Raw genomic sequence first — 23,700 nt, 5'->3', positions numbered from 1 at the left:
CGCGCTGTGGACCATCGGGACACGGAACACACGGAGTGTTACGGTGGTTGGGAATGTTGCTCGATCATTCCACTACTTCCTCGCTCTCGTCCCATTCCCTGCCCTGGAATCTGGCAAGCTGGGCAACCATCTCTCTTTTGGGCCGCCAGCAACAACTACTGGTGCGCCGCTGGGAAACGGACAGCAGTTTCGTCGACTCTGTTTGCATATTTCATCCGGATAATTGAAATAATATGTTAATTTGGCTGCTAATAATGACAAACGATGGGAACCCCGCGTTGAGCGTTGAGTTTGCGTTCGGTGCCCGAGCCCGGGACAGACTTCAGTTCACCCGTTTCGGAACCGACCGGTCAACCGGAGCAGGACCCTGCACGAGGGTAGCCTTTTGTATGGTGTGTCTCTTTTAACTCTAGCCCCACTGCTTCGGGGTTGGTGGGTCGCGCTTACCGTTTGACCGATGGCGTTAAGTGGAGGTACGTTTGTCTTCGAGCGCGGTTGGGTGTTTTGAATGTTGCGAATACCTACGCGACTCTGAGGTGTTCGATCCGATCGTGTTCGGTGTCTGTGTCCTGGAGCAGCATTTTAGAAAGGCATGATACACTATTTTGAAGGGTTGTTTTCTGCTCTGCTTCCTGTGCCGAAATCTCGATTATGAAGGTAATGTTCATAAACCGGACACCCAAACACAGTGACCGATCGCAGTACCACGCTCCCTGTTGCACATTTAAGTTTCGCCGTAACAACGGAACCGAAATGATTTAACCAGAACCATCAGTCTGATTCGAGTTGCAATTTAAACCAATCAAGCATCCAAACGATCACTTTGGTCGTAAAGCTCTAACGATCTCTGCACCGTCTGCAAACGACGAGTGGTGGTCGTCTATTTTATTTAGTTTTTTTGTTTTGTTTTTAGTAGGCGTTTCGAATTATTAACCACGATGGCGACGGCGTCGGCAATCATTGTCAGCTAAGTGCCTGCCAAACTTTGCCCCATCCGCAATGACGTCAGTTTAGCAGCCGTCCTCGGGGAGGCACTGTGTTGATCATTGTGTTGTTTTTTTTTTTGTGTGAGAGATATTGCATTTCATGTTGGTCACCCGTCTTTTTGTCGTCCGTTCGGCGAGTCAATTTTGTGTTCAAATTTATTTATCAGTGTGGGAGAACTTGTTTCGCCGGTGATGTCCCTCCAGCAGCAGCAGCAGGGGGTGCTGGGGGTTCGTTTCTGCGCGCGCTTGACACTTTCTGATGCGGTTTCGATTAGGTTACTTCGCTGTGTTGTCGCACGTTTTTTGTGCCCTTGTGTTGGCTATCTTCGGAAGCATTTTCGTTCGATTTGTCATCGCGAAGAAGCTGAATGTCATATCAATTTATCTGATGTTAGAATATTCTTCCAATCGGTGGGCAGTTTCCAGGAGTGCAAGTATAGTATCATGTGCGGCTATGCGTGTTTTGTGTGTATGGCCAATAGCTAATTTAGTCTTCCAGACATCAAGACAGTAAAGCCACACAACGCACGATCATCATCATATTCCTGGCACGATCGCACGCAACAATGAATGATCGGACTTTAGGGTTTGAAATGTGTTCGTGCAAAAAGCAGGCATTTCACAAGAGCAATTCCCCGAAGCCTCAAACGCGACGCAATGCATTTTCAACGTAGAAGCAAATGGCCAAGAAAGCAATATGCAAAACTAAAACCGATCGAAATGATCGATATGCGTACATGCATACGAACATTACATTATGGTTGCTAGAAGATCATTCCCATCGTCTTTCACTTGTCTGCGAATGGTCGTAAATATTTTGTATCGTGATTCTTCGATCGTGTCTGCATGTGTGTGTGTGTGTGTGTGTGTGTGTGTGTGTGTGAGAGAGACAGTTTAACAACATCGTCTAAAGATGGCAGCGGCCAGATGTTTTCAAAGACACTGAACTTTGTCCTACTTTAACCGGTGCTGGGCGATCGGTGCAGCCGCGGTGTGTACTTTATTATGTTTATACCATTTTAAAAGTGTTAGACCATTAAACTTTTTTCTCCCATGTTTTATCGATGTTAAAATGATCTCAATCTGTGTATGACACGAGAGCACACGAAGTCGTTGGTTAATTTGTTTCATACACCGACAGATAATTAAGCCTAATTTGACTTCCTCCACAGTCCATCATTTCAATCTCACACTGACAACACCATGGACTCGATGTGATCTTGCGCGGCCTCTTGGGGAGAAGAAGATGCTCACTGAATGGTGCTTTTAGTGCTTCTATGAATTTCTTCGATAAATCAGAAATCTGATACAGTTCCGGGGAGGTGCGCGCGGAAACACCCGATCGTGACAGATGGCACCGCCGCAGCGTTAGCTGCGTGGTGCGATTAATTAAATCTTGATACGAAAAACGATTTCCAGTGGCCGCCGGGTGTGGTAAAACCAAATTAATAAAAATAGAGCGAAAGAAATGGAACGTAACGGCGTTACGGCGACGTTTGACTTAAACCACGATCGTCCGACATCACGCTGAAAGTCGATTGATATCTTCTTGCAAATGGACGATCCAATAGGCAGCACACGCCGTCGCTTCACGATCCGATCCGCGCCTATGGAGCGGCCCACAGGAGGACAATGGCACGGCAATTTATTTCTTTATTTTGTCTAATAAATCCCCCCCGTCTTTCCAACATCTTCAAACCAAAATCTTGCCCGTCCATTGGGCAGGTCGTCTCGCGCCTCTGGTCGGCGGGAAGACGTTGTGTCCTCGGTGAAATCAGATAAACAATACGCGCATCATATGTGTGCGTGTGTGTTGTGTGCTCGGGGCCTCCCGCGGATCGATGAGATCATGCCTAACGGGGCACCGGGAAGGCACCCTATTGATAGGTTTTAATTTGCTCCAAAATCGCACATCTGTAAATCAGATGCTCTCGATCGCAGGAAGAAGATTTTCGCTACGCGGGAAGGGGATTGTTTCCCGTTGAATTGAAATTGGAATGGATTATCCTGCGTTCAAACAGCTTTGCTAATAATTTAGCGGAAGCTTAAAATTCCGTTTGTGGTTAGAAATTAACAGCTTTGAATCAATTGTCTCCATCCACTCGAAAATGATGTTTATGTGTGTTTTCCCTCAATTTCTTTCAGAATTCTTCGAAGAGCTACTCGTTCAATCCAAGCACGGGTTCCACGCCATGTTCAAGCGCACGTACGGCACAATCTACGAGCAAAATTCGTACGTCTTCGCTGATCTGTTTGCTGAGCTGGAGCGCTACTATGCCCACGGCAAGGTGGACCTGTCCGAAACGATGGATCACTTCTTTAACATACTCTTCCAGAAGATGTTTACCGTGTTGAACGCACAGTACACGTTCGATAACAAGTAAGTGCGGCATTCACTGTATCGTAAATTCCATCTACTTTTCCTCCGAGCTGCACTGACCATTAAGGGGTGTCTGGTTTGTAACCTTTTTCTTTATTATTTTGTTTCTCCCTTCTGCGCAGATATCTTGGCTGCGTTAGTGAGCACATGAAGGAGCTAAAGCCGTTCGGAGACGTGCCCGACATGCTGTCGCTACAGATCAAGCGTTCGTTCATCGCGACCCGCAAGTACGCGCAGGCGCTCGCATCCGCAGCCGAGGCGGCTCGCAACATGATCAATGTAAGTGTATTGTGTCCCCGTGGAGGAGCTGCTCTTATCGGCCAGCCTTCCACATCTGCTCGGTGCTTTCACTAATTTCCGTTTTCCTTTCTCCTCCCGCAGGTGCGTCTGTCGGCCGAATGTACGGCAGCCCTGACCAGGATGAGCACGTGCAATGTGTGCGCCGGGCAGACCAAGAAACCGTGCGAATCGTACTGCGTAAACGTGATGAAGGGGTGCTTCCCGAGCTACGAAGAGATCGGCACGGAATGGGACACGTTCGTGAGCAAGATGGAGCGCATCGCGGAGCGGCTGCTCGGTCCGTTCAACATCGTCATGGTGGTACAGCCGATCGATGTCAAGATCTCGGAAGCGATCATGAACTTCCAGGTAGGGCGAGATGGAAGGACGCGCGTCACCTTTTGGGCAATTGCTAATAACAATAACAATTTGTCTTTCGCCTCCTTAGGAAAACGGTAAGGATATTTCCGACCGCATCTTCCAGGGCTGTGGGCAACCGGCACTGGGACGCATGCGTCGCTCCGCCAGCAAACAAGTGGCGGACAGCTTTTCAACGAACGGGTTCGAATCCCAGCCACGCTTAATTACAACGATGGGCCAACAGCAATTGCCGCTAGTGGAGGGTATCGGCCGGCGGGCGATTGCACTGCCAGCCCCCGATTCGACCGAGTCGGCCGATTCGCAGTTTACGTTCGAAGGCGAAGAGCAAGACGAGGACACTGCAGCGGACGCATCGGACAAGCGTATCAGCAAGCGAGCCGCCGGCACTAATGCAGATGGTGGTGATTCGACCAGCCGCGAACTGAAGTACGAACCGCTGCAGTTCTCAGACGGCGACGTACAGTTCACCAACAGCAACGGCCCACCGGTTAGTGGATCGACCGGCAACAGTGCCGGCAGCGGTGACGGCAGTGCTGCTGGGGCACGGGCAAATCGGCGCAAGCAAAAGGGCGGTCGGAAGCAGGCGAGCGAGCAGGACGAGCAGGACATTCAGGAACCGATGATCGATCGTATGGTGCGGGACATCCGCCAGAAGGTGAGCAACTCGAGGCGATTCTGGACCCAGCTGCCCTACATGCTGTGCAACAATGAGGAGGTTGCCGAACCGCCCGCGAACGATGCCAGCTGCTGGAACGGAACCACGGTTGATCGGTAAGTGTGTGATGTGATAATGGTGGTCTGCTTGCTCTGCGCATCATGCTAACGATAACGAATCTTCTGTCCATATTCAGCTACCAGCCTAATATTATTTTGGGCGAAACGGACACCAATCCGGAGTTCCCGAACAGGGTGTTCCAAGGGCGCCAGAGTACGATCGTGCAGCAGCAGCTGTTCATCCTGCGCACAGCCATCAGCCACCTCAGCCATGCGTACGTCGGCCACGCTGTAGAGTGGACCGATCAAGGTAAGGAGCGCAGGCGAAACAATCCAACCCATTGGACACTTTGCTAATCTATTGCTTGCACCTTTCCTTTCACCCAACAGAGGATGGCTACTATGGTAGCGGGTCCGGTCAGGGCAGCGGTATCGATTATGAAGAAACGGCCGGATCCGGCATGGGTCTGTGGGAGATCGATGTGCGGAACGAGCGGCGACCGGGAGCGGACGACGTGTTCGTGCCACCCAAAATCAGCTTCGACAGTCCGCGCGGTCCCAGCGGTGGCATCTCCGAAATCGGCCACGGCCCAACCACCAACGATCTCGACTACACGGCATCGGCCGGCGTGCCGAGCGTTGCCGGCAGTGGGGACGCTGCGGGTAGTGGTGGAGCCGGCGGCACTAGCACCGCCGGAAGCTCGCACACCACGCCGGTGCTGTCGATCGAGCGCGCCCTACTCCAATTCTTCCTGCCCATCGTAATGGCGTGGTTTGGTGGGCTGTTTGCCGAATTGCTGTGATTTGTTTCTAAACACTCTCGAACCCCGTGGTGCAACTACTACTTCTGGGAAGCTGTGAAAAGGGGCGCGCGTGCGCGTGGACTCGTCTCGGGCCCATTTTCATTTTTCCATCCTAGGCATCCCTGCATTCTGCTGGGGATGATCGTATACATTCGGATGTGATTTTTTCTTTCTTTCTATGAAATTGGCTCGGAATGGCTCCCCCATTGTGTACATTATGCGCAGTTGTACATGAATGCGTCTGCTAGTTGTATTTATTTTATTACCTTTTGCGAGCGCCGTAAGCAAGGATTTTAAGTTAGCAGTTTTGCTAGAAACACTTCAATCGAACGCGCTACTTAGCAGTTGTTTTTTTTTAAGTTTCTCCTCATACCATTCAACGAAGCGCACATGCGAAGAGGGGGGCATTCGAAAATTGCGAACCAGATCTGACTAACACATAGTTACACAGATGTATTTGGTCGGAATTCTGGCGTCCCTTAGCAAGCACCATTCCACCAACTTCGGCCCCGTGTTGCAAAGCAACAGAACGTACCAGATGGGCAGCTGTGTGGTATGTCAATTTCAATACCGCGCACGAATGCATTTTTTTTTTTAATAGAAGCTAATTTTGTTTACATATATTGAACAACATTAGCATTAATGAAACAGAAGAAAAAAAAACATTAATGTGTCGGTCAGATTCCATTCTTTCCAACTTTGCATTTACTGACCATGAGATTGAAATTGATTAGATTTTGACAAGACAAAGCCCAGAACAAACCACTTCCCAGAAATCAGGAGACTTCCAATCCCTGCCGGCAAATATCGAACCGAACCGGCAACAGCCGAAATCGATTTCATTACTAATATGCGTTTAGGCCTTATACATTTTCCCATCTCTAGTCAAATTGAATAGTTTAAATGTTCCCCGCGAGATGCTGTTTGCCGGTTTGTGTCGCCCTGCGCCAGCGCTCCTGGTTTCCTGGGTGGTGGTGGGAATGTTCGAATCAAGCGGTACCGAACGGTTCTCCTTTTGCGCGGTTCCCTGAACTGATTGGTTTTAGTGTGCACATTTACGCCTGCTTTCTGCTTGCTTACTGACGCTTCATTGTGATTAGTTAATATCAAATTACTGTGTTTTTTTTAATCTATGTACATACGTATCATTAGATGTACTAAAGTATAAGTAGGTGATAAAACCGTAGATAGGACTGAGTAAGAAATAACGGCAAACAAATACATAAACAAAATATCATCTAACTATTAGACACCAGGAGAAGGGCGCAAATGGCATTGGCAGATTGGTAAATGCCAAACAAACGCAATAACAAAAAAGTGGAACACTCCCAGCCCCAAAACGATATCGAATAATATACACCATCAGCTGCGATCGACGGGCAAACGGTGAAAAATTTGGCAAACGAAATATTTATCAATTATGTTATTTTATGCTATTTTATTGTAACGGATTAACACGTGCGCTGTACTGTTTTATCATTTAAAAAAAAAGTTGCACAAGCAATGCTACAGTTTTCGTTCGCACATTCGGTCCGTTTTGTAGAAAATGTAAAAAGTAACCGATCAGAACCGAGAAGAGCACATGTTGATACAGTATCGACCTCAATGCTGATAAGTGATTAGCTGTGATTCCTTTTTGCCGGACCCGGAATGCAGTTTGCTTAAGATGGCCAGTGTCCCATAGCATCCAGCAGTAGTCTGCCAACCTTTCACATTATCGATGTTGTCCAGCTCAAGAAGAACCGAACCAGGAGGGCAGGTGGAAGAGTATTAAAAACAATAGGAAAACAAATATTTCTTTTTTAACAACAGCAACAAAATTAATTGGCAAAAAAGCATCCACGCATAGGTCGGCGCTTAGGATCAGGAACGATGAGCCAAGTGAAATAGTAATTGTAAATAGAATTACAGTAATATATACTTATGCATATAGCGATATACATGCTCCAGCAACTCACTGCGGAGGGATATAGACTCCACTAGATGTATCTGAACAGCAATCGGTTTAGCACCCAGCCCGAGCACTCATGTAAGTTCTAAATCGATATAAATGGGATAAATATTGAGCAAAACCCAAGCAAATAGTGTGTGCGTACTGCTGTTAGCACCGTAGACTGTCCGACCGAAAAAAAGCCTTTCCAAGAGTATACTAGTTGTGTAAAGCGTGGTGTTGTGAGGCATAATGTCGATGGCACACAAGATACAATCCCTATGTAATGGATGATGCGAATGCGAATACTAAACATTACGAAATAAGTTTTCTCCCCCCCATAATGAATGAAAACGGAACGTAAAACTTAGGTAATGTGAGTGCGTGACTGAGAAAGCGGATTAATGGAAATGAAAATAAAAAATTTATAAAAAAAACTGTTCTTTTACCTTTTATTTAATCATTTAAACAATTCATTAGTTCACGTTTACGATCATGTCCATTATTTTAATGTTTTATGTGACCCGTTTATTGTACCCGTCGTCTGTAACTGATTTCTTCAACGGTCTAATTCAAATTCAAATCGCTTGTCAATCTCTACAGCTACCATTATAAACGTTTACATTTTGGTCTGTTTTCCTGTCAAATATACAGACAGAGAGAGGCTATCTTCTTTCTCGCTTCCTCCTCTGGCTGGCGGATGTATTTCGCATCTTCCGATTGATTTGTGTTGTTGATGTTACGAAAGTAGTGAAGGGATTTTGGTCAAAACAAAATATTTACTCTCTTCGCTGCCCGCCCGCATAAAGCTGACGAGTTCGCACTACCGATCATGGTGCTCCCACAGATCTTAACATTTGCGACGTCGTTAAGCATCGTAGCGCTTGCCGCAATTGGTTTGATCTACTATTTCGAGAATCATACGGAACAACGTCGAGCGCACACCAGTAGACCAGGCAATAATGGTGCGGGACAACGTTCGGATTTTACGGGCAGATATAATCCTCAGGATGAAGAGTAAGCTGATAAGACTGTGGAGGAATATTGTTGTTGCTGCAATTACTCATGTAATCACTTCGTCGCCCTTCTACTTTGACAGCATCTACTGCACCATTTGTCTGGAGGAAATAAGGCCCACCAGCCGATGGACGCTCCCTTGCCGACACTCGTTTCATCTGGATTGTCTCGACAAGTGGATGGTCAATAAGCAGGAATGTCCCAACTGTCGAAAGCAAATCTAACCTAAACCGGCCGTCGATTTTTCTCATCCCTCCTGGATGGAGGTCCTAGGGTAGCGTGCTATACACACTATTGCTGATTAGGCTAATTGGTAGAATAATAGTTGTACATGTTTTTAGAAGAATGTTTGAGTCGAATATCAGAATAATGCCTTATGAATGGAGACGGAAGGACAATCCATTTCTTTCCTTTTTTCGTTTACGGCAGCGCCCGTTTGATATGTTTAGCTTTAGATGGAGACTGTTCTTAACGAGATAGCAATACTACCAATCAATTCCCATACAATACCAATCCTTTGCTAATTCGATTCAAAGCAATCTATCGGAATTAACCATACTTGCTACTGACGTTCCGGAACAGAATTCGTTTGGGCGAAAGCCATACAAACATAAAAGTGATACAGCATGGTTACATTTCCGAACAAAAGAGCAATTCTCTTGATCTTGAATGTAATAGCGAGAGTTATACTTGTTTTTCGAAAGCTTCTGTAAGTAATACGTCAATAAAAAATATTAGACCAGGAAGAGGAAAACAGAACCCGTCTCAGGCCCTCTTGGTCTCTATGTATGTTAAATTTAAGAATATTTAATTTTTTTTTTCTTCATTTACGCACATTCCGCCTGCATTGTGAAGAATCGCACCTCTAGGAAGCATAGTTAAAATGATGCAAATTAACAAAGAATAACAAATCAATCGGTCCGTCATTGAATGCAGATCGATCCAGCTTCAACAATCAATGCCCACTTTGATCTCACTAATGGAGAAGTTGTGTCCCATTAATGATGAAAACTTAACCGTAGTAGACCATGTAAAGAATTAAGTAATAACAACGTTTCTTAACGAATCTCCTTTAATAAAATTGTCAACATTCACAACCAATGGTAAAATTCTGTTCATCGAAAGTCATGAGAGTTTACAACTAAACAAAATCTCCATGACGTATAGTCCATTATCACATCTAATATCATACCGGAAATCCGATAACCGAGTAAATTACGTAAGCAGCTACAGTACATTTGTCGCGAAAGTGGAATTTGTTGATAATCTCTTTCAGCTATACAAGTCGAGTATTGTCCGCTGAGGGCGCTTGCAGTGAAGCCATGTGTTCACAGGTGAAGCAACTTTGGGAAGCAAACAGGCTCAAACATTTTGCATGATAGCAATGGCCACAATCGAACCTTCTCCAAGTAGTGTCATCTCCCATCTGTGGTATTTCGCATACCTCACACAGTGGATCATCACTATCAACGCCATTACCCGATCTGCAACAGCAAAGCAATAGAAAAGACGCAATTAGAACGCTGGTGCTAAGTGCGGTAGGATCAATCAAACAAATGCTACTTACCGCCGTCTTGGTGCATCACGTACTGCTCGATGCTTACTTTTAGTAGTAGTATGCACAACAACAACGACAAGAACAAAAGTAAAAGGATGTTATTTTCTCAAAAACGTGAAGATTTTTTAAGTGGCGCTCATTTTTATGTTTACTTACGGGTTGCGCTGTGAGTTTAGCTGCACAAAAGCGACAATAAGTCCAACTAAAGCAACAGCTGTTCCGATAATTTGATCCCACATCGGTAAAGGATTGTTATCGCATGCAACTACAAATTGTTCTCTACTAGCTGTGTTTGCCTTTCCGCGTATCGTAGCCGCTGAAGTGCTTTATGGAAGCATTTGACTTGGAAGATTAAGGAGAAGAAATTTGAATGGGTCAAAGTCTGTTGATATTTCTGCTTGGACTGTTTATTTTCTTTCGTACTTGTCAAGCAGTTTGTGCGTGTGTGTTAGTATTGTCAAGCAAATGCACTGTGTTTAGTTCTACGAATTCATTCCTTTCAGCGAAGTGCACCGGCCACGCACAATGGGTGCGTAAATATGAAACCGGACCTTTCCAACTGAATTTTGGTGTCGTATGCGAAGTCGTAGTGGGGAACGTGAATTTACTCTTTCGAGTTTCAATGTGGTTTCGATTCGTTCAGTGCGTTAATTGTTATTAGTTTTCATTGAATCGATGCACGAGTAGAGCGGATCGAACATTTCATTACAATAACTAAAAACTGGGTTTTTTTCTGGAGCGACCAATGCGCACGATTGGAGCAGAGAAAAATGACGATTTTATCAATTGAGCTTAGAGGAAGACAATGCCCACGTCCTTTCCTTGAAACAAATCATATCACTTTTCGCTCGTAGTGTTTTCTTTTGCAATTTTTATTATAATTTAATCAGATTATGATAGTATTTACACGATTCAAACGATACCAATGGAAACCCTTCGTACGATTGAATATGATCGAAGAAGCAAAAGCGAAAACGAAATGAACTTCTTAGTATTTTTAACATCTTAAAACAAAACACAGCTTTCGTGTTATTACAGTTGCTACCTCTTTGGTAGAACCTCATTATATTTCACCGAGTTCACGAAAAAACATTCCAAAGCCCAGAGGCACAACACCACGTGCTGGACACGTGTTGGCGTTTTTCAGCACAGGCCGCGGATTGAAGAGCTGCTAGGATCTAATCGGGAACAACAAAGCCCGCGGTAACAGCGGTGTCCGTGCTTTAGACTATTTTTTCCTGATTACACCCGATGCATTGATGATGATGACGACGATGACGATGCGGCACGAAGGCTTATGCCGATGGCTTGGCAGCGGCAGCAGCAGCGGCGGCGGCAGCCTGAGCCTTCTCCTCGCGGATGCGATCCTTCTTGAGCACGCCATAGTAGGCGCGCTTGTCAGCCGGCGTCTGGAAGCGACCATGGCCCATCTTCGACGAGGTGTCGATGAACTTGAGCTTGATCTGCTCGAGGGCAGAGCGCTTGGTGTGCACCAGCAGCGATTTGCGCAGCGTGATTACGCGACGCTTGGCACCGATGCAGCAACCCTTGATCATGAGGAAATCCTGGTTGATCTCTCCGTAGAACGGGAAACCACCCATCGGCGTGATCGACTTGTCGGTCAGATCGTACTCGGTGGCAGCGCTGTTCTTGATGACCTGTGTTTGAGAGACATAACAACGATTCCAGTTAGTTCAAAACCAATCACTCTTAACAAAGTTATTTCATTCGATGCAAAAAGGTTGCTGCGCCTGAATATCATCAGTCCTATCATTTGGTATACACAGTGTGTTCATGTACTATATTAGTTTGATGTCGGCAATAGGGTAAGTTATCATCATTTACGACATTTAGGCTTTGTTTGGCGATTCACAAGTAAAAGGGAGGACAAAAAAGCGCTTTCGTTTCTCCTTACCTTGCCATCCTTGGTGTGGATACCGGCACCCAGGCGGTAGATCTTCTTGTTCAGCTCCGTACGATGATGGTAACCCTTCTGACCGGCACGGGCGACGGTGAAGGCAACGCGAGACGGATGCCACGCACCGATACAGGCCACCTTGCGCAGACCCTTGTGCGTCTTGCGCGGCAGCTTCTTCGTGTGCCAACGGCTGGTCACACCCTTGAAACCCTTACCCTTGGTAACGGCAACGCAGTCGATCATCTCGTCCTGCGAGAACACCTGCGACACCGGAATCGGCTTCTCGAGATGCTCCTTCACCCAGTTAACCTTGTCGGCGATGGAACCACCGTTCAGCTGGATCTCGATGATGTGAGCCTTCTTCTGACCCTGCTTGATCAGACGAATCTGTGAAGAGAGAGAGGAGAAACAAAATGTAATTGCAATAAATGCCATAAAAAATGGACAGAAAAGAGTAGGATAGGGAAGGGAATGTGAACAGTATGGTTTATCTCCGTGATCATCACCCAACGGGACGAAGGTACGACGAAGGTTAAGGAATATACCGTTCATCGCCACACTTACGAAAAAGAAGGACTTTTCCGAAGGGGCAATTTAATCTGCGACATCGAGGAACAGCCCTGGATTGAACTACCATTGCCGGCCCCCGAACGGTAGGATTCAGGCAAGCTGATCCCTCCGCGAGGTAATTTCCTGTCGCTTTTGTTTGTGGAAAATGTCTTGCAATGAACAGTTTCATAAAAGGAAGCTCTTACCTGCGAGTGTGCGATGACACGGATGAACTTGCAGTAGCGGACCATCTTCTTGAAGGTGTCCTCAATCGACTTCTTGCCCAGATCGTCGGTCCACTTCTTCGAGGCCTTGGTGAAGGCCTTCTTCTTGCTCGCGTGCCTTCAAGAAACAAGAACATCCACATAACGACACGCTTGTCTGGGGGAGGAGTGCCAGCAATCCAATGCGACTCTCGCATGGTGTACTGACGCACGGTTCACGCATCGCTCCATTACATTTGCCCGCTTCGAAGCACAACCTGGGCACCGCGCACCGGACCCGCAACTTTTCTATCAACCTTTCATTACGGGTTTGCCAAGAACCGTGGGCCGTGGGAAGCCTTTCTTTTCGATTCGCCGTTGGCATGAAAGAGAAGAAAAGGGAACCGGCCTCATCGTGCTAGGCAGTGATAGATGATCGCTCTGGACAGCGCGCTTTCGTTGCTCGTCCATACGATATCCACCATCACCACCGCCAGCAGAGCGGAGGACGACATGTTCCCTCGGCATGGTCGCCAAATAGTTCAACCGAAAAGGCACTTCCGGGGGAATGCCCCCCCTTCCGGCCTCAGAGTGTCACATACTTGGCTCAGATGACCAACCGATGATAGAACCCTCTTGCAGTGATCGAAGGGCTTTACGATTTGGTGATTAATTAATTGCAAGGCACTACACATTTATTCCGTATCAGAAGAGGTACACAAATAAATGTGTCCTGAATAACGCATACGAGCAGCAAGCAACACGCTTTGGCTAACACGCTGATCAGCAGGAAGGCAGCATATGTCAGATTCTTCGTACATGAATATTCAGACAGTTTGCCACTAGGGCGAATTCACATCATAAGAGCGTGCAAGACAAAGCGTACCTTCATTTGTCGCTGATGATCGCATGAGTTATTCCAGTATGCAACCTCCAAAAGATCGTAACATGGATTTGGCGATCGTTTCGCAGGCGCGTTCCAACAACTACGAGCAGTTTTACACTTACCAGTTCTTGTAGAAGCGACGACGGCACTCCTCAGACAGATGCTGGGCCCAGACGTTGCACAGAGCACGCGGTCCGAACGGCGTTTCGATGTAGCCGACGGCACCGACAACCACCAGTGGCGGGGTTTCGAGAATCGTGACCGCTTCCACGACCTCCTTCTTGTTAATTTCTGTAAAATGGAATTAAACCAAAGAACGGATGTTATTCTCCCATGTTCGCGTACAGTTCACGTGGTAAAATGCAAATGTAAACCAACGCTGGAGTAAGTGTGTTCATCAGACAGCCCTAGTTCTAACTGGTTTGTCTCTCAAAGTTGTTTCAGAGAATTTAACCGTATGATAAAGATAATCATCATATTAAAACACATTAGAGTGCGGGCCTGCATGTTTGGTGGTGGGAAGAAAGAATAGTGCTATCGAACTTACTTGAACCTGGACGGTCGGCTTCACGCACGATGTGCGTCATGCCAGCCTTGTACGCCAGGAACGCGGTCAAATGCACCGGCTTGGAAGCATCGTCCTTAGGGAACGCCTTCACGCGACCCTGGTGGCGCGAAGCACGCTTCTTCGGGTAGAAAGCCATGGAACCATGGCGAGGTGCTGAAAACTTACGATGAGACTGAAAGCAGAAGAATAACGAGAGTGAGGTTAGGATCACCGCATTGATATACTCTCCGCTCTCCTCCATAAAGAGGCTATTTCACATTGGATGTTAAGGCATATAAAATCAAACGTTACAATACAATCAATCAACCTTTGGGTTTCGTTGTGCGATCGCATAATTAGATTGAAACTAACATATAACTAACATGTGTAATTAGAAATGCCACATGGATTTTCAATAGCCACTAAAGTGAGGTTAAGTTTCACAAACTTATTGAAACTTTCAATCAGTAGCATTGTAATTTTTATTTATAATTGCTATCACTCGATCAGTTAAGCGAAACTTGTTCACGACTATTAGTAGAAACTAATATCTAACAAATTCAACACATTTCACTACAAGTTGCACCAACTTACCATCTTGAGACACAAACACTGCCTCCTTCCTCGACGAAGAGCAAATCGGAAAAGAAATGTGACCGGATTTGGTTGTCCGTCCAAGCCTGTGTAAAATTCTATGGAAACAAGGTATGATCGTGTACAATTTTCTGACACGTGCTTTTGACAGATACAAATCCAATTTGCTTAGAAATGTCAAATACAAATGTCACAATTTGCCAACATGAAAACAGCACCAATCATGGAAATTAAAAATTATCCAACAAAATCGTGGTAACAATATTCGGTTGACTCTTAACCTAACTGAAGTTCACAATATCTCCTTTTTCCTAACATTTTTGTTCTAAAATTTATGAGAGATGGATGAAAACGTTCAAGTAAATAATACAGTTTCCATTTGAACATGATTATGAAATAATTAGCTTTGGTAAGAGATCAAAAGAATCAAACAATACTTAAATTACAAAGACAATTCCTTTTAATTCGATCATATCTTTCAAAATTCGGCTTTTGCTTTCGTTACTTCGTTCTGTCAAACGCAAATGGAAGGAACCGCCCAACGTTGAATTTACGTTGAACAGTAAACAATTGTTTATTTATTTATTCCTTCTACAGCATGTAGAACTACGTCTTGAGCACATTGCAAACGCTGTATCCGGGACAATTTTTACGTTCATTTAAGCACTATGCTACTTCGCACTGGACCCAATATTGTTTTACTTCTTGCGCTACTTGTAAGCTTCTCCTCCATCCTGCTGTCGTCCTCCGTCGGTGCTGAAAGATGGTGTGCAAATAATCCCAAAGATACCATATTCCGCCGGCTTGGTACCAAAACTCCGTACCGCCACGTACAGAACAAGGATGTACGCAGCATAGCCACCGTGAACGGTAGGGGGGAAAAGCTCGCACTGCAGCGAAGAATGCAAACATTTAAACTTCTCATTCTCACTTCACAGGCTGCACCGTCAGCAAGATATGGGGCCTGTTTCGCCACGGTACGCGAAACCCATCGAAAAGTATCATCGATCACATGCGCACCACACTTCCGGAACTGCAGCGGGACATACTGGAACATGGCCATATATGCCGGGATCAGCTAGAGCTGTTCGAACGCTGGCAGCCCCGGGTTACAGTCGAAGACGCAAAGCTGCTCGTGCGCGAAGGAGGTGACGAACTGTTCCAGCTAGGACAAAGGATACGAAAACGGTTCGGGACGCACATTCCGGAACGGTATGATGAACATGATTTCCGGTTCAAGTTCACCAAAACCGAACGTGCAGAGTATAGTGCTCGGAATTTTAGCCACGGTCTTTTCGGCCGTGACGAACCGATCCAATATCCGGAGGCATTACATCAGGACCCGGTGCTACGGTTTTACAAGGGTTGCGAGAAATGGAAGAAGCAGGTGAAGCAAAATCCATACTCGTACCGCGAGATGGACCGTTTCGGTAGCTCCAAGCAAATGAGAAGCGTGATTGAGAAACTGTCGAAACGAATCGGAACGTTCGTCAGCCCGGAAGAGGTACACGCCATTTATCAGACGTGTGCGTTTGAAACGGCCTGGAGCGATCGGGACATCTCACCGTGGTGTTTGCTGTTCGACAAGGAGAGCATTTCCACGATGGAATACAACGAAGATCTAAAGTACTACTGGATCGATGGATATGGTTATGATTTAACGCATCGGCAGGCATGTTCCGCTTTTGCCGATCTGTTCACCAATTTCAACGACGAGAATGGACCTCGTTTCACGTTCTACTTTACACATTCGGGTACGCTTCTGAAATCGATCGCCTTTTTGAATCTCTACAAAGACAACGAACCGCTGAGGGGGGAAAGCATGCGCCACAAGCGAAAGTGGCGCGTCAGCCACATCGATGCGTTCGGAACCAATCTTTACTTTGTGCTGTATGGGTAAGTGTTGATAGGTTTGATTTAAGAGGCTTCTGCTAATATAATCTGGCCCTTTCCAGTTGCCCTGATGGAACGCAATCGATCGCATTATACCACCAAGAGAGGCTTACCAATATACCAGGCTGCCCGGAAGATGTACCGCTTTGCAGTTACGAGCATTTTAAACAAATGTACGCCGACCGTATTGAACAGTGTGATTTGAGTGCGATGTGTTACGAGCCGCATGTGCCTAGCAGTGTAAAGGACGAATTATGAAACTATGTTTAAATAGTGGATTTTATTTATTTTATGCGCTATTGTGCTTACTTTAAATACAAAATGACGCTTTTGTCTGTAGCTTGCGAAGCACGCAATTTTAAATCGAATAAATACAGCACACCGGCGATGTTGTGGAAACAAAACAATACACAACGAACCGTTTTAATATATCAGCAATTATTTTATCTGATCGTTTGTGGATCAAATGCTTTCTCTCCCTCACTTCCTTCAGGTTTCTAAGTTGTTGACAAAATCGGTTATATCTTATCTTATCGAAGCGATACGTAGTAAAGCCAACAATACGTTCTCCGCTGTTCCACAGCAGTAAGTGTACAGCGTGCGCAAGCTAGCAAGCGATGCGCCATAAGGCTGAAAAATGAACTTCTCAGACGTTGTGTTGGAAACTCCGTTGATTGTGGAAAAGTCCAAATTCACAACGACGGCCATTCTTTTCCTGCAGCGACAGAACAGCCAAGAAGTGTACTGTGATTTTGTCCCCGCCGCCGACGAACCCTTTCGTCCCAACTATGACCGGATTAAGCTGAAGCGTTTATCTGTGTTGAATTTGTAATGCAGCGAACAGCGGATTCGTGCGAAGCTAGGAGAGTATGTAATGCGTCTATTTTTCCCCTCTTTCCGTTCCCATACCCTAACTAGATCGATGTGCGTTATCTGCCGCTGCGACATTAAGTACAACAATCAGCGGAGAGCCCTGAAATGTGACCATGCATTCCATGCAAAATGCATCAAGCAGTGGACATCCTTCCAGAACATTTGTCCGATTTGCAGGATTGAGTTGTAGTGAACCACGAGCTAAAACCCCCGATTTCGCAATAAACTTTTCGATTTGTTAGTTACACGATTGAGTGATATTCTGCTAGAAGGGACACGATCATACTTCAATGTTGTTTAAATTTATTTTCACAAAAAGATTGTGACATACCTTGTCGTACGATATTCGTTCGTTTAAACTAGTTTCTTTGCTTCGAAGAAGCTCTTGAGATGCCTCATCTGCCACACGCCCATTATCAGCAGCACTACGGTTTGAGCAACCGACCACCACAAGACACGCTGGTTGGTACTGTCGCTGGTTTGTCGGAAGCGTTCTTCACGGTACTGTTCCGGGGAAGAAAGGAAATAGGAAAAAGGAAAGGCATCCATCCCAAAAGCGGGCATTATTTGGCTGCACTAATCAACATTCTAGCAGCTAGGTTCTACTTACTCTCTGGTAGTTCTGCTCCTTTGTGATTTGGTCCACCTGGTCGAGGAGTTGACGAATGCGCAGCTGCAATTCGGTTAGCTTTTCCTTCTGTGCCACATTAGCGTAATCGATCGTGTGCTCTCCGACCTGAATATCGAGGTGCACTCGGAGCTGCGATCCACTGAACCAGGCGGTGCTGTTCGAGTACATACACAGCACGTGTTCTCCAGGTATATGGGATGTGAACGAAATACGTCCTGCAAAACGAGTTCATACGTGAGTAAGGAAGCTTACGCAAAGCCTGCACACACACTGTCCTTTCACTTGCCTTCGGAGCTGTAAACACGGGAAAGGATCGTCTTGTCGTCGGGATCCTTGATTTCGACGTGCATTCCAATACCGGGCGATGATGGCATGAATCCACCGGACCGTGGATCATACAGTTCCACCTTGTAGTTAGCTAAAATAAAGAGAACAAACAGCATTATCGGCCCATGGACATGTTGCTACGCTTGTGAAGATTCGCCCTTCCCGATTTGTTTGCCTTACCTACTACGGTGGTTTCATCCGGTATTTCTTCGATGAAACATTTGCGTTCGGTTTCACCGATGTGAAAGTACAATCCATTCGAGAGAGGAACAAAGAGCAGCGTGGCTAACACCACAAATAACGAAGGGTTAAACATTTTAACCACGATAGAAGCCAGCAATGTAGAATACCAATTTTACCAACAAAAAAAAATCGAGAAACGAAGCAATTTTCTGCCGACACGTCAATAGAAAACGCAGCCTTTTGACAGCAAGCAAGAGAAACGTCACCGTGCTGCCAAGATGTGTACGATAGCGGTGGAGGCAAGGCATCAACATAAAATTCACCCCAAAACGTACCTAACCATTGTTTAAACGAAAGTAATTGGAAAAAGGATTTTTGTGGAATTATTATTAATTCAATTGCACAATCTTCTTGGTCCTACAAATGCATCCTAGGAATCAAAATTGGAACAACAAATAGAAAGCCAAGGTTTATATACGAAACAAAACGTCAACACATCCCTGCAGCAGAGGAAGAAACGCACATAAACAACAGTGGTGCTCGGAAATGGATTTAATCCTGCTCGCTGGAATTGCAACTGCACTACTCGTAGTGCTAATAACTCTTTTATTATTTAACAAAAGCAAAGCAAAGAATGAAGGTAAGTTAGGCAATAAAAAAGCTGGATCGTAGCGATGCTTCATATCGGTCTGCCACTTTCTCTCTACAGTCCCTCCTGCAGCAGCTCCTGCTCAGGCCGAGGAGAATGTTCCACGTCGCGCCCAGGTGGTACGCAATCAAAGGAATCGGGCCAGAGTCGCTCAAATAGCGGAACCCGTGGAGGAGTCAGAGGAGGAAGACACAATACCGCAAGCGCAGCATGATTATGCGGGCGAAAAGATCGGAGCCAAAAAGCGAGCCAAACTGGAAGCTAAGGCACAAAAGAAGACCGAACGCGAACATGAGCTGCGCTTACGCGAGGAGCAGAAAAAGCGCGACGCACTGCTAGAGGAAGAGCGCCGTAAGCAGGCAGAAAAGGAGGACCAGGAGGAAAAGAACCGCGAGGAAGCGGAACGACTGGCCCGGGAGGAGAAGGAGCGCAAGGAGCACGAGGAATATCTCATGCTAAAGCAAGCGTTCAGCGTGGAGGAGGAAGGCTTCGAGGAGGAGGACGCAGATGAGCAGCAAAACACTTTGCTTGAGTTTATCAAATATATCCAGGTACGAATAGTGCGGGTTCGGGAGAGAGTATGCATTTTGTTCACACATCGGTTCACATTCCGCCACTTTCCCCTCTTCGCCCACAGGATAACAAGGTCGTAGTTTTGGAAGATTTGGCAGTGCAGTTCAAACTGAAGGTACAGGCCGTTATCGATCGAATCGGAGAGCTGCAGAAAGAAGAACGCATTACCGGCGTAATTGATGATCGAGGAAAATTCATCTACATCTCGGAAGAGGAGCTAAAATCGGTGGCCAAATTCATCAGACAGCGGGGCCGTATATCCATCACGGAGTTGGCTGAAAACAGTAACCAGCTGATCCACTTGGCCCCGGTGGTGGCTTCCGAAAGTGCTTAGCGATACGCGCAACGAGTTTTAGAATAATTAAGCTGTTCGTTTGCTTGGGAGATGCAAATATATTGTTGCATTTGAGGTACCATTACAGGACATAGCGGATTAACGATTCCTTAGTCTGACTCTTCCATATCATCGTCGTCCTCGTCCTCTTCCTCCTCGGACGTTTCGTCAGGATCGTTAATTTGACTTTCACACTTTTCGCACTGGCAGATGAAAAGGTAATAATCTTTTAACGTTTTCTGTCGCGAATGGCGCGACCTCTGCAGGTTGCACTCGTCCAGGTAGGAGATGCAAATTTCTTCACCAGGCTGTATATCCCTCGTAGCCCTCAACGCTAGCATGTGGTTCGACTTGGGAAACACAGTCTCCGCGTTCGGTGCACAGCTGTGGTTGATTTTGCTCTGTCTAGCGTACAAGGCCGAGCCTTCGTTGTTCAGAAACGAACCGACGACATCGTCCATCTTGGCGTACAAATCATCGATCAGCTGATCCACCGCCTGTCGTTCCTGGTCGCTCATTTCGCACGCCGTGACGTTCTTCACCCAGTCCCCGAATGAGCTCGTACCTATACCCTGGCCGTTCGTTCCTACCAGCGCAACAAGACTCTTGAATCCTTCCGGGGTTAGCCAGCTAAGCCGCTCGTCCGATTCGACCTGGAACGCCTTGCAGAACAGCTCGTACAGTTGCTCGATCTGTTGGGTAAACTTTTCGCCAAGCATTTTGTGGAATATGAGCAAATCTTCGTTCACCGATTTGTGCACAAAATCTTGCAGTTCCGCTTGGAGAGCTTGTGGATCTGCGGCCTGCCGAAACATTCCCACAATCTTCACGAACAGCATAATCCCGCAAGTCTCCGGTGGATAATGCATTTTCCTGCGGGGGTGCAAGAGAGCGAACAATTTAATCAGCATTAACATTTCCTTGCAGTAACACCATCTCGGACTTACTTCCAGAACTCCACCAAAGCATTCACCAGATGCTGCTCGTTGTGCGCCTCGGATCCTAAACAAACCGCTGTATGATATCGATTCGCCGCTTCCTGCAGACAATCGGCGCTGCAATATAGGGCGCCACATCGTTCGCACTTGGTGTGGTTGGCCAGGTTCGCCTCCACCGGGCAGCACTCCGTCCGCGGCAACATAATGCACGGATCGTTCGCCAACCGTTGCGCATTTCGTTCGGCTGTTTCCAACGGGCGGAGACAGTACTCGCATGCCAAATACCCGTAGGCGGCATTCCACGAGTATTGGCAAGAAACGAGCGGCTGCTCCTCGAATATGATTCCACCCTCCGGGATGAGCTCGGCGGCATACAGTCCGCGACCCTTTTCAGCGGTCGATTTTAGGATCACTTTTTCCATATTTTACACCAGCTGCAAAAACTAACGTGCACGACGTGCTGTTTCACGCGGTCGCCTCTATCTGACATTCGAACAGTGTGGCCAAACATAACAGCATGCCATGACATTGTTGCCAACGCAGGCAGTCGGTTTCTTTTGAAAGAGAAATATTAATAACCGTTTCGTTTGAGCGATTTGCGTTTGGAAAAAAGGTATTTTATTAAATCAGTCCTTTTCTTACTGCCTACAAACGTTGTTAATTACTTACTAAAAAACCACAATAAGCAACAAGAACAATCCTTACATTACTAAGCCTATTTTTTAAACACTGGCAATGCGACATTTCTCCAATTCTCGGTCCATCTGAGCGTTTGGAACTGCTTCAGATGCTTCTGTATATCCTGCTTCATGTTCGCCAAGGCAATGTTACTGGGGAAGTCGTAAAACCAACGGCCAATTTGCTCCGACAACTCCTGATGGTGCTGAAATACGAAACCATTCTCACCGTGCTTCACAAGTTCGTTGATACTGCCGAAACAAGAGAAAACATGTCGTTTGTGAAAAATACATCCCTTTCCATTACACATTTCGCGTTTTGCACGTACCAATCGAAATGGATGGCACAAACGGGCAGTCCACAGCCAAACATGTCCACGACCTTCATCGGCAAGTCCAGTCCACTAGAGCTGTAGTGCAGGCATACGCCCAAATCGCTGCTCGCCAACAGTTTTGGATAGTCTTCATTCTCCAGCCAAGGCATTTCCAGCTTCACCATCTTCCACGATTTTGAGTCTACAATTTTGCGGTACTTTTCCTTAAGCGGCCCCTTGCCCGTAATAATGCACACAAGATTCGGGTAGTGCGCCGGCATTGCTAATGCTTCTCGCTCATACTGATCCAACGCGCTGAGCAAAATACTGAAATCTTCATCTGGTGTCCAGCTGGTGCTGGAAACCAGCAGGCCAGGTCTTGAGTCACGAAGCTTGATCTCGCCATTACGGTGCTTGGTGGTGAACGCCGTACACTCTACAATATCTTCACCCGCTGCGTCTTGTGCGGTGCGGAAGGCGCTGACACTTTCTCCAAGGCGCAAAAACAGGTTATGCTTGTCCTGGATCGAGATGCTCTGGAATTGCTGTGGTGGCCGGTCGTACAGTACAGTTGCTCTGAGGGAGAGGTAATTACAAGACATGTTTGACGGTTTTTCTTACATAAAGTCACCTTTGTGGGTATGGGTTACCTAACATTCCAACGCGTGTAAAGATCATCTTTCATCGCTTTAGTGACGCAAAACCCGTCGGCTGCCCTTGCGCCAAAGAATGATTCCACCTTTTTCGCAACTCGTACGATCAGTGAGTCTGGCGCCTCAAGTTCCAAAATCGAATACGTGTAGTTATGCCAATCAATAATCAGCTTCGAGCGGGCAAACAAGCAATAGAGGTATGCCACAATGATCGCCGGGATGGCCGGAGGATTTTGGCAAAGAATAAATTTCGGCTTCCGTATGCTGATTAGAGTAATGAGCAAACCTAACGCTTGCCATATCGTTTTAAAGATGTACTTCAGAATGTTCGGCAATTCCAGCTCCGGGAACGGGTTCAGCTCGTGTATTCGCACATTGGGACTGGCTCTGATTTCTTCCAACGGTGGCGATTGTACGTATCCGATGAAGTCCACCGAGAAATCGTTCTCAGACAGGCTCTTCACATGGTACTGCATGCGGGGGCTGCGCCCAATGTCGCCCAGGACGATAACACATGCATTTTGCACCTTACTCTTATCGGTCATCCTTTCGCTTATCGATGCACTTGCAAATTCATCCAAACATTGCCAACTAGAACGTGGCGCAACAAGCTGTTGTGTGTTTTGGTTGTCATACTGCTGTCAAATTCTGCAGCAGCTTGTATTGCAGTTCTCTTGGCTTTACAGTAACATTCGTGCCAACACTTGCACGCCGTAATAAATGATAACGTTAAAATATGATAACAAAGCAAATTTATTTACGAAACATATGTTACACTGTATCACACGGCACATTTTTGCGCGTAACACAAGCGGAACTTCATATAAAAAATGTTGTGGTAAAACTTTATTTTTTAAATGACTTTAGCGACTTTAGCAAAAAACCGCCATGTAGACACAGTGTTAAACAA

At 46.3% G+C, this 23,700-nt stretch overlaps 10 protein-coding genes across 10 annotated transcripts in view; 5 read left to right on the top strand and 5 right to left on the bottom strand.

The window, feature by feature from the left end:
- LOC120949244 (glypican-4) overlaps nt 1-7,813 on the top strand; it is a 60,806-nt gene extending 52,993 nt beyond the window's left edge. The window contains exons 3-8 of the mRNA XM_040366424.2: nt 3,132-3,366; nt 3,489-3,645; nt 3,748-4,014; nt 4,094-4,797; nt 4,878-5,050; nt 5,131-7,813. Of these exons, the coding sequence (XP_040222358.2) occupies nt 3,132-3,366; nt 3,489-3,645; nt 3,748-4,014; nt 4,094-4,797; nt 4,878-5,050; nt 5,131-5,543 (1,949 nt within the window). The 3' untranslated portion in view covers nt 5,544-7,813. The remainder of the gene's footprint in view (nt 1-3,131; nt 3,367-3,488; nt 3,646-3,747; nt 4,015-4,093; nt 4,798-4,877; nt 5,051-5,130) is intronic.
- Nucleotides 7,814-8,165: 352 nt separating this feature from the next.
- On the top strand, nt 8,166-9,249 carry LOC120949253 (protein goliath-like). Its single transcript, XM_040366434.2, has 2 exons — nt 8,166-8,490; nt 8,573-9,249. Exons 1-2 carry the CDS (start codon nt 8,306-8,308, stop codon nt 8,712-8,714), a joined length of 327 nt encoding a protein of 108 aa, XP_040222368.1. The 5' UTR covers nt 8,166-8,305; the 3' UTR covers nt 8,715-9,249.
- Nucleotides 9,250-9,544: 295 nt separating this feature from the next.
- Nucleotides 9,545-10,465, bottom strand: LOC120949252 (uncharacterized). The gene is made up of 3 exons (XM_040366433.2): nt 10,205-10,465; nt 10,058-10,093; nt 9,545-9,974 (listed from the first exon to the last, which is right to left on the bottom strand). The coding sequence occupies exons 1-3, from the start codon at nt 10,285-10,287 to the stop codon at nt 9,767-9,769; spliced, it is 327 nt and encodes a 108-aa protein (XP_040222367.2). The 5' UTR covers nt 10,288-10,465; the 3' UTR covers nt 9,545-9,766.
- A 739-nt stretch (nt 10,466-11,204) lies between these two features.
- LOC120949247 (60S ribosomal protein L3) lies at nt 11,205-14,867 on the bottom strand. Its single transcript, XM_040366426.2, has 6 exons — nt 14,746-14,867; nt 14,152-14,344; nt 13,727-13,895; nt 12,722-12,857; nt 11,964-12,353; nt 11,205-11,706 (listed from the first exon to the last, which is right to left on the bottom strand). Exons 1-6 carry the CDS (start codon nt 14,746-14,748, stop codon nt 11,344-11,346), a joined length of 1,254 nt encoding a protein of 417 aa, XP_040222360.1. The 5' UTR covers nt 14,749-14,867; the 3' UTR covers nt 11,205-11,343.
- A 411-nt stretch (nt 14,868-15,278) lies between these two features.
- LOC120949246 (multiple inositol polyphosphate phosphatase 1) lies at nt 15,279-17,065 on the top strand. Its single transcript, XM_040366425.2, has 3 exons — nt 15,279-15,615; nt 15,684-16,641; nt 16,701-17,065. Exons 1-3 carry the CDS (start codon nt 15,414-15,416, stop codon nt 16,894-16,896), a joined length of 1,356 nt encoding a protein of 451 aa, XP_040222359.2. The 5' UTR covers nt 15,279-15,413; the 3' UTR covers nt 16,897-17,065.
- Nucleotides 17,066-17,255: 190 nt separating this feature from the next.
- Nucleotides 17,256-17,756, top strand: LOC120949251 (uncharacterized). Its single transcript, XM_040366431.2, has 2 exons — nt 17,256-17,466; nt 17,557-17,756. Exons 1-2 carry the CDS (start codon nt 17,276-17,278, stop codon nt 17,699-17,701), a joined length of 336 nt encoding a protein of 111 aa, XP_040222365.1. The 5' UTR covers nt 17,256-17,275; the 3' UTR covers nt 17,702-17,756.
- A 41-nt stretch (nt 17,757-17,797) lies between these two features.
- On the bottom strand, nt 17,798-18,898 carry LOC120949250 (transmembrane emp24 domain-containing protein eca). The gene is made up of 4 exons (XM_040366430.2): nt 18,650-18,898; nt 18,429-18,560; nt 18,122-18,357; nt 17,798-18,015 (listed from the first exon to the last, which is right to left on the bottom strand). Exons 1-4 carry the CDS (start codon nt 18,783-18,785, stop codon nt 17,866-17,868), a joined length of 654 nt encoding a protein of 217 aa, XP_040222364.2. The 5' UTR covers nt 18,786-18,898; the 3' UTR covers nt 17,798-17,865.
- Nucleotides 18,899-19,055: 157 nt separating this feature from the next.
- LOC120949249 (DDRGK domain-containing protein 1) lies at nt 19,056-20,298 on the top strand. The gene is made up of 3 exons (XM_040366429.2): nt 19,056-19,292; nt 19,362-19,852; nt 19,939-20,298. Exons 1-3 carry the CDS (start codon nt 19,199-19,201, stop codon nt 20,206-20,208), a joined length of 855 nt encoding a protein of 284 aa, XP_040222363.2. The 5' UTR covers nt 19,056-19,198; the 3' UTR covers nt 20,209-20,298.
- LOC120949248 (histone-lysine N-trimethyltransferase SMYD5) lies at nt 20,244-21,642 on the bottom strand. The gene is made up of 2 exons (XM_040366427.2): nt 21,156-21,642; nt 20,244-21,081 (listed from the first exon to the last, which is right to left on the bottom strand). The coding sequence occupies exons 1-2, from the start codon at nt 21,566-21,568 to the stop codon at nt 20,319-20,321; spliced, it is 1,176 nt and encodes a 391-aa protein (XP_040222361.2). The 5' UTR covers nt 21,569-21,642; the 3' UTR covers nt 20,244-20,318.
- Nucleotides 21,643-21,741: 99 nt separating this feature from the next.
- Nucleotides 21,742-23,414, bottom strand: LOC120951414 (chitobiosyldiphosphodolichol beta-mannosyltransferase). Its single transcript, XM_040370112.2, has 3 exons — nt 22,788-23,414; nt 22,153-22,713; nt 21,742-22,075 (listed from the first exon to the last, which is right to left on the bottom strand). The coding sequence occupies exons 1-3, from the start codon at nt 23,333-23,335 to the stop codon at nt 21,862-21,864; spliced, it is 1,323 nt and encodes a 440-aa protein (XP_040226046.1). The 5' UTR covers nt 23,336-23,414; the 3' UTR covers nt 21,742-21,861.
- Between the last annotated feature and the right edge of the window lie 286 nt (nt 23,415-23,700).

Source organism: Anopheles coluzzii, chromosome 2, assembly GCF_943734685.1.
Source record: "Anopheles coluzzii chromosome 2, AcolN3, whole genome shotgun sequence".
In the NCBI taxonomy this organism is placed as follows: Eukaryota; Metazoa; Arthropoda; class Insecta; order Diptera; family Culicidae; genus Anopheles; species Anopheles coluzzii.
The sequence above is the reverse complement of the archived record's forward strand: the minus strand, read 5'-3'. Positions and strand labels throughout refer to the sequence as shown.

What these genes read in the sequence shown, in the direction of transcription:
- LOC120949247 (XM_040366426.2), bottom strand. An exon ending in AGCCGACCGTCCAGGTTCAA is followed by an intron (nt 13,896 to 14,151) that starts GTAAGTTCGATA and finishes TCCATTTTACAG; the next exon opens with AAATTAACAAGAAGGAGGTC. An exon ending in CGTCGCTTCTACAAGAACTG is followed by an intron (nt 12,858 to 13,726) that starts GTAAGTGTAAAA and finishes TGTTTCTTGAAG; the next exon opens with GCACGCGAGCAAGAAGAAGG.
- LOC120949252 (XM_040366433.2), bottom strand. Translation starts at nt 10,287, where the DNA reads ATGTGGGATCAAATTATCGGAACAGCTGTTGCTTTAGTTGGACTTATT. An exon ending in CTAAACTCACAGCGCAACCC is followed by an intron (nt 10,094 to 10,204) that starts GTAAGTAAACAT and finishes TACTACTAAAAG; the next exon opens with TAAGCATCGAGCAGTACGTG. An exon ending in CGTGATGCACCAAGACGGCG is followed by an intron (nt 9,975 to 10,057) that starts GTAAGTAGCATT and finishes TTGCTGTTGCAG; the next exon opens with ATCGGGTAATGGCGTTGATA.
- LOC120949248 (XM_040366427.2), bottom strand. Translation starts at nt 21,568, where the DNA reads ATGGAAAAAGTGATCCTAAAATCGACCGCTGAAAAGGGTCGCGGACTG. An exon ending in GCTTTGGTGGAGTTCTGGAA is followed by an intron (nt 21,082 to 21,155) that starts GTAAGTCCGAGA and finishes GCACCCCCGCAG; the next exon opens with GAAAATGCATTATCCACCGG.
- LOC120949246 (XM_040366425.2), top strand. Translation starts at nt 15,414, where the DNA reads ATGCTACTTCGCACTGGACCCAATATTGTTTTACTTCTTGCGCTACTT. An exon ending in CAGCATAGCCACCGTGAACG is followed by an intron (nt 15,616 to 15,683) that starts GTAGGGGGGAAA and finishes CTCACTTCACAG; the next exon opens with GCTGCACCGTCAGCAAGATA. An exon ending in CTTTACTTTGTGCTGTATGG is followed by an intron (nt 16,642 to 16,700) that starts GTAAGTGTTGAT and finishes GGCCCTTTCCAG; the next exon opens with TTGCCCTGATGGAACGCAAT.
- LOC120949249 (XM_040366429.2), top strand. Translation starts at nt 19,199, where the DNA reads ATGGATTTAATCCTGCTCGCTGGAATTGCAACTGCACTACTCGTAGTG. An exon ending in AAGCAAAGCAAAGAATGAAG is followed by an intron (nt 19,293 to 19,361) that starts GTAAGTTAGGCA and finishes TTCTCTCTACAG; the next exon opens with TCCCTCCTGCAGCAGCTCCT. An exon ending in AGTTTATCAAATATATCCAG is followed by an intron (nt 19,853 to 19,938) that starts GTACGAATAGTG and finishes CTTCGCCCACAG; the next exon opens with GATAACAAGGTCGTAGTTTT.
- LOC120949251 (XM_040366431.2), top strand. Translation starts at nt 17,276, where the DNA reads ATGAACTTCTCAGACGTTGTGTTGGAAACTCCGTTGATTGTGGAAAAG. An exon ending in CGTTTATCTGTGTTGAATTT is followed by an intron (nt 17,467 to 17,556) that starts GTAATGCAGCGA and finishes TACCCTAACTAG; the next exon opens with ATCGATGTGCGTTATCTGCC.
- LOC120949250 (XM_040366430.2), bottom strand. Translation starts at nt 18,785, where the DNA reads ATGTTTAACCCTTCGTTATTTGTGGTGTTAGCCACGCTGCTCTTTGTT. An exon ending in GGATGAAACCACCGTAGTAG is followed by an intron (nt 18,561 to 18,649) that starts GTAAGGCAAACA and finishes TCTTTATTTTAG; the next exon opens with CTAACTACAAGGTGGAACTG. An exon ending in CCGTGTTTACAGCTCCGAAG is followed by an intron (nt 18,358 to 18,428) that starts GCAAGTGAAAGG and finishes CTCGTTTTGCAG; the next exon opens with GACGTATTTCGTTCACATCC.
- LOC120951414 (XM_040370112.2), bottom strand. Translation starts at nt 23,335, where the DNA reads ATGACCGATAAGAGTAAGGTGCAAAATGCATGTGTTATCGTCCTGGGC. An exon ending in TACACGCGTTGGAATGTTAG is followed by an intron (nt 22,714 to 22,787) that starts GTAACCCATACC and finishes CCTCTCCCTCAG; the next exon opens with AGCAACTGTACTGTACGACC. An exon ending in TGTGCCATCCATTTCGATTG is followed by an intron (nt 22,076 to 22,152) that starts GTACGTGCAAAA and finishes TTGTTTCGGCAG; the next exon opens with TATCAACGAACTTGTGAAGC.
- LOC120949253 (XM_040366434.2), top strand. Translation starts at nt 8,306, where the DNA reads ATGGTGCTCCCACAGATCTTAACATTTGCGACGTCGTTAAGCATCGTA. An exon ending in TATAATCCTCAGGATGAAGA is followed by an intron (nt 8,491 to 8,572) that starts GTAAGCTGATAA and finishes CTACTTTGACAG; the next exon opens with CATCTACTGCACCATTTGTC.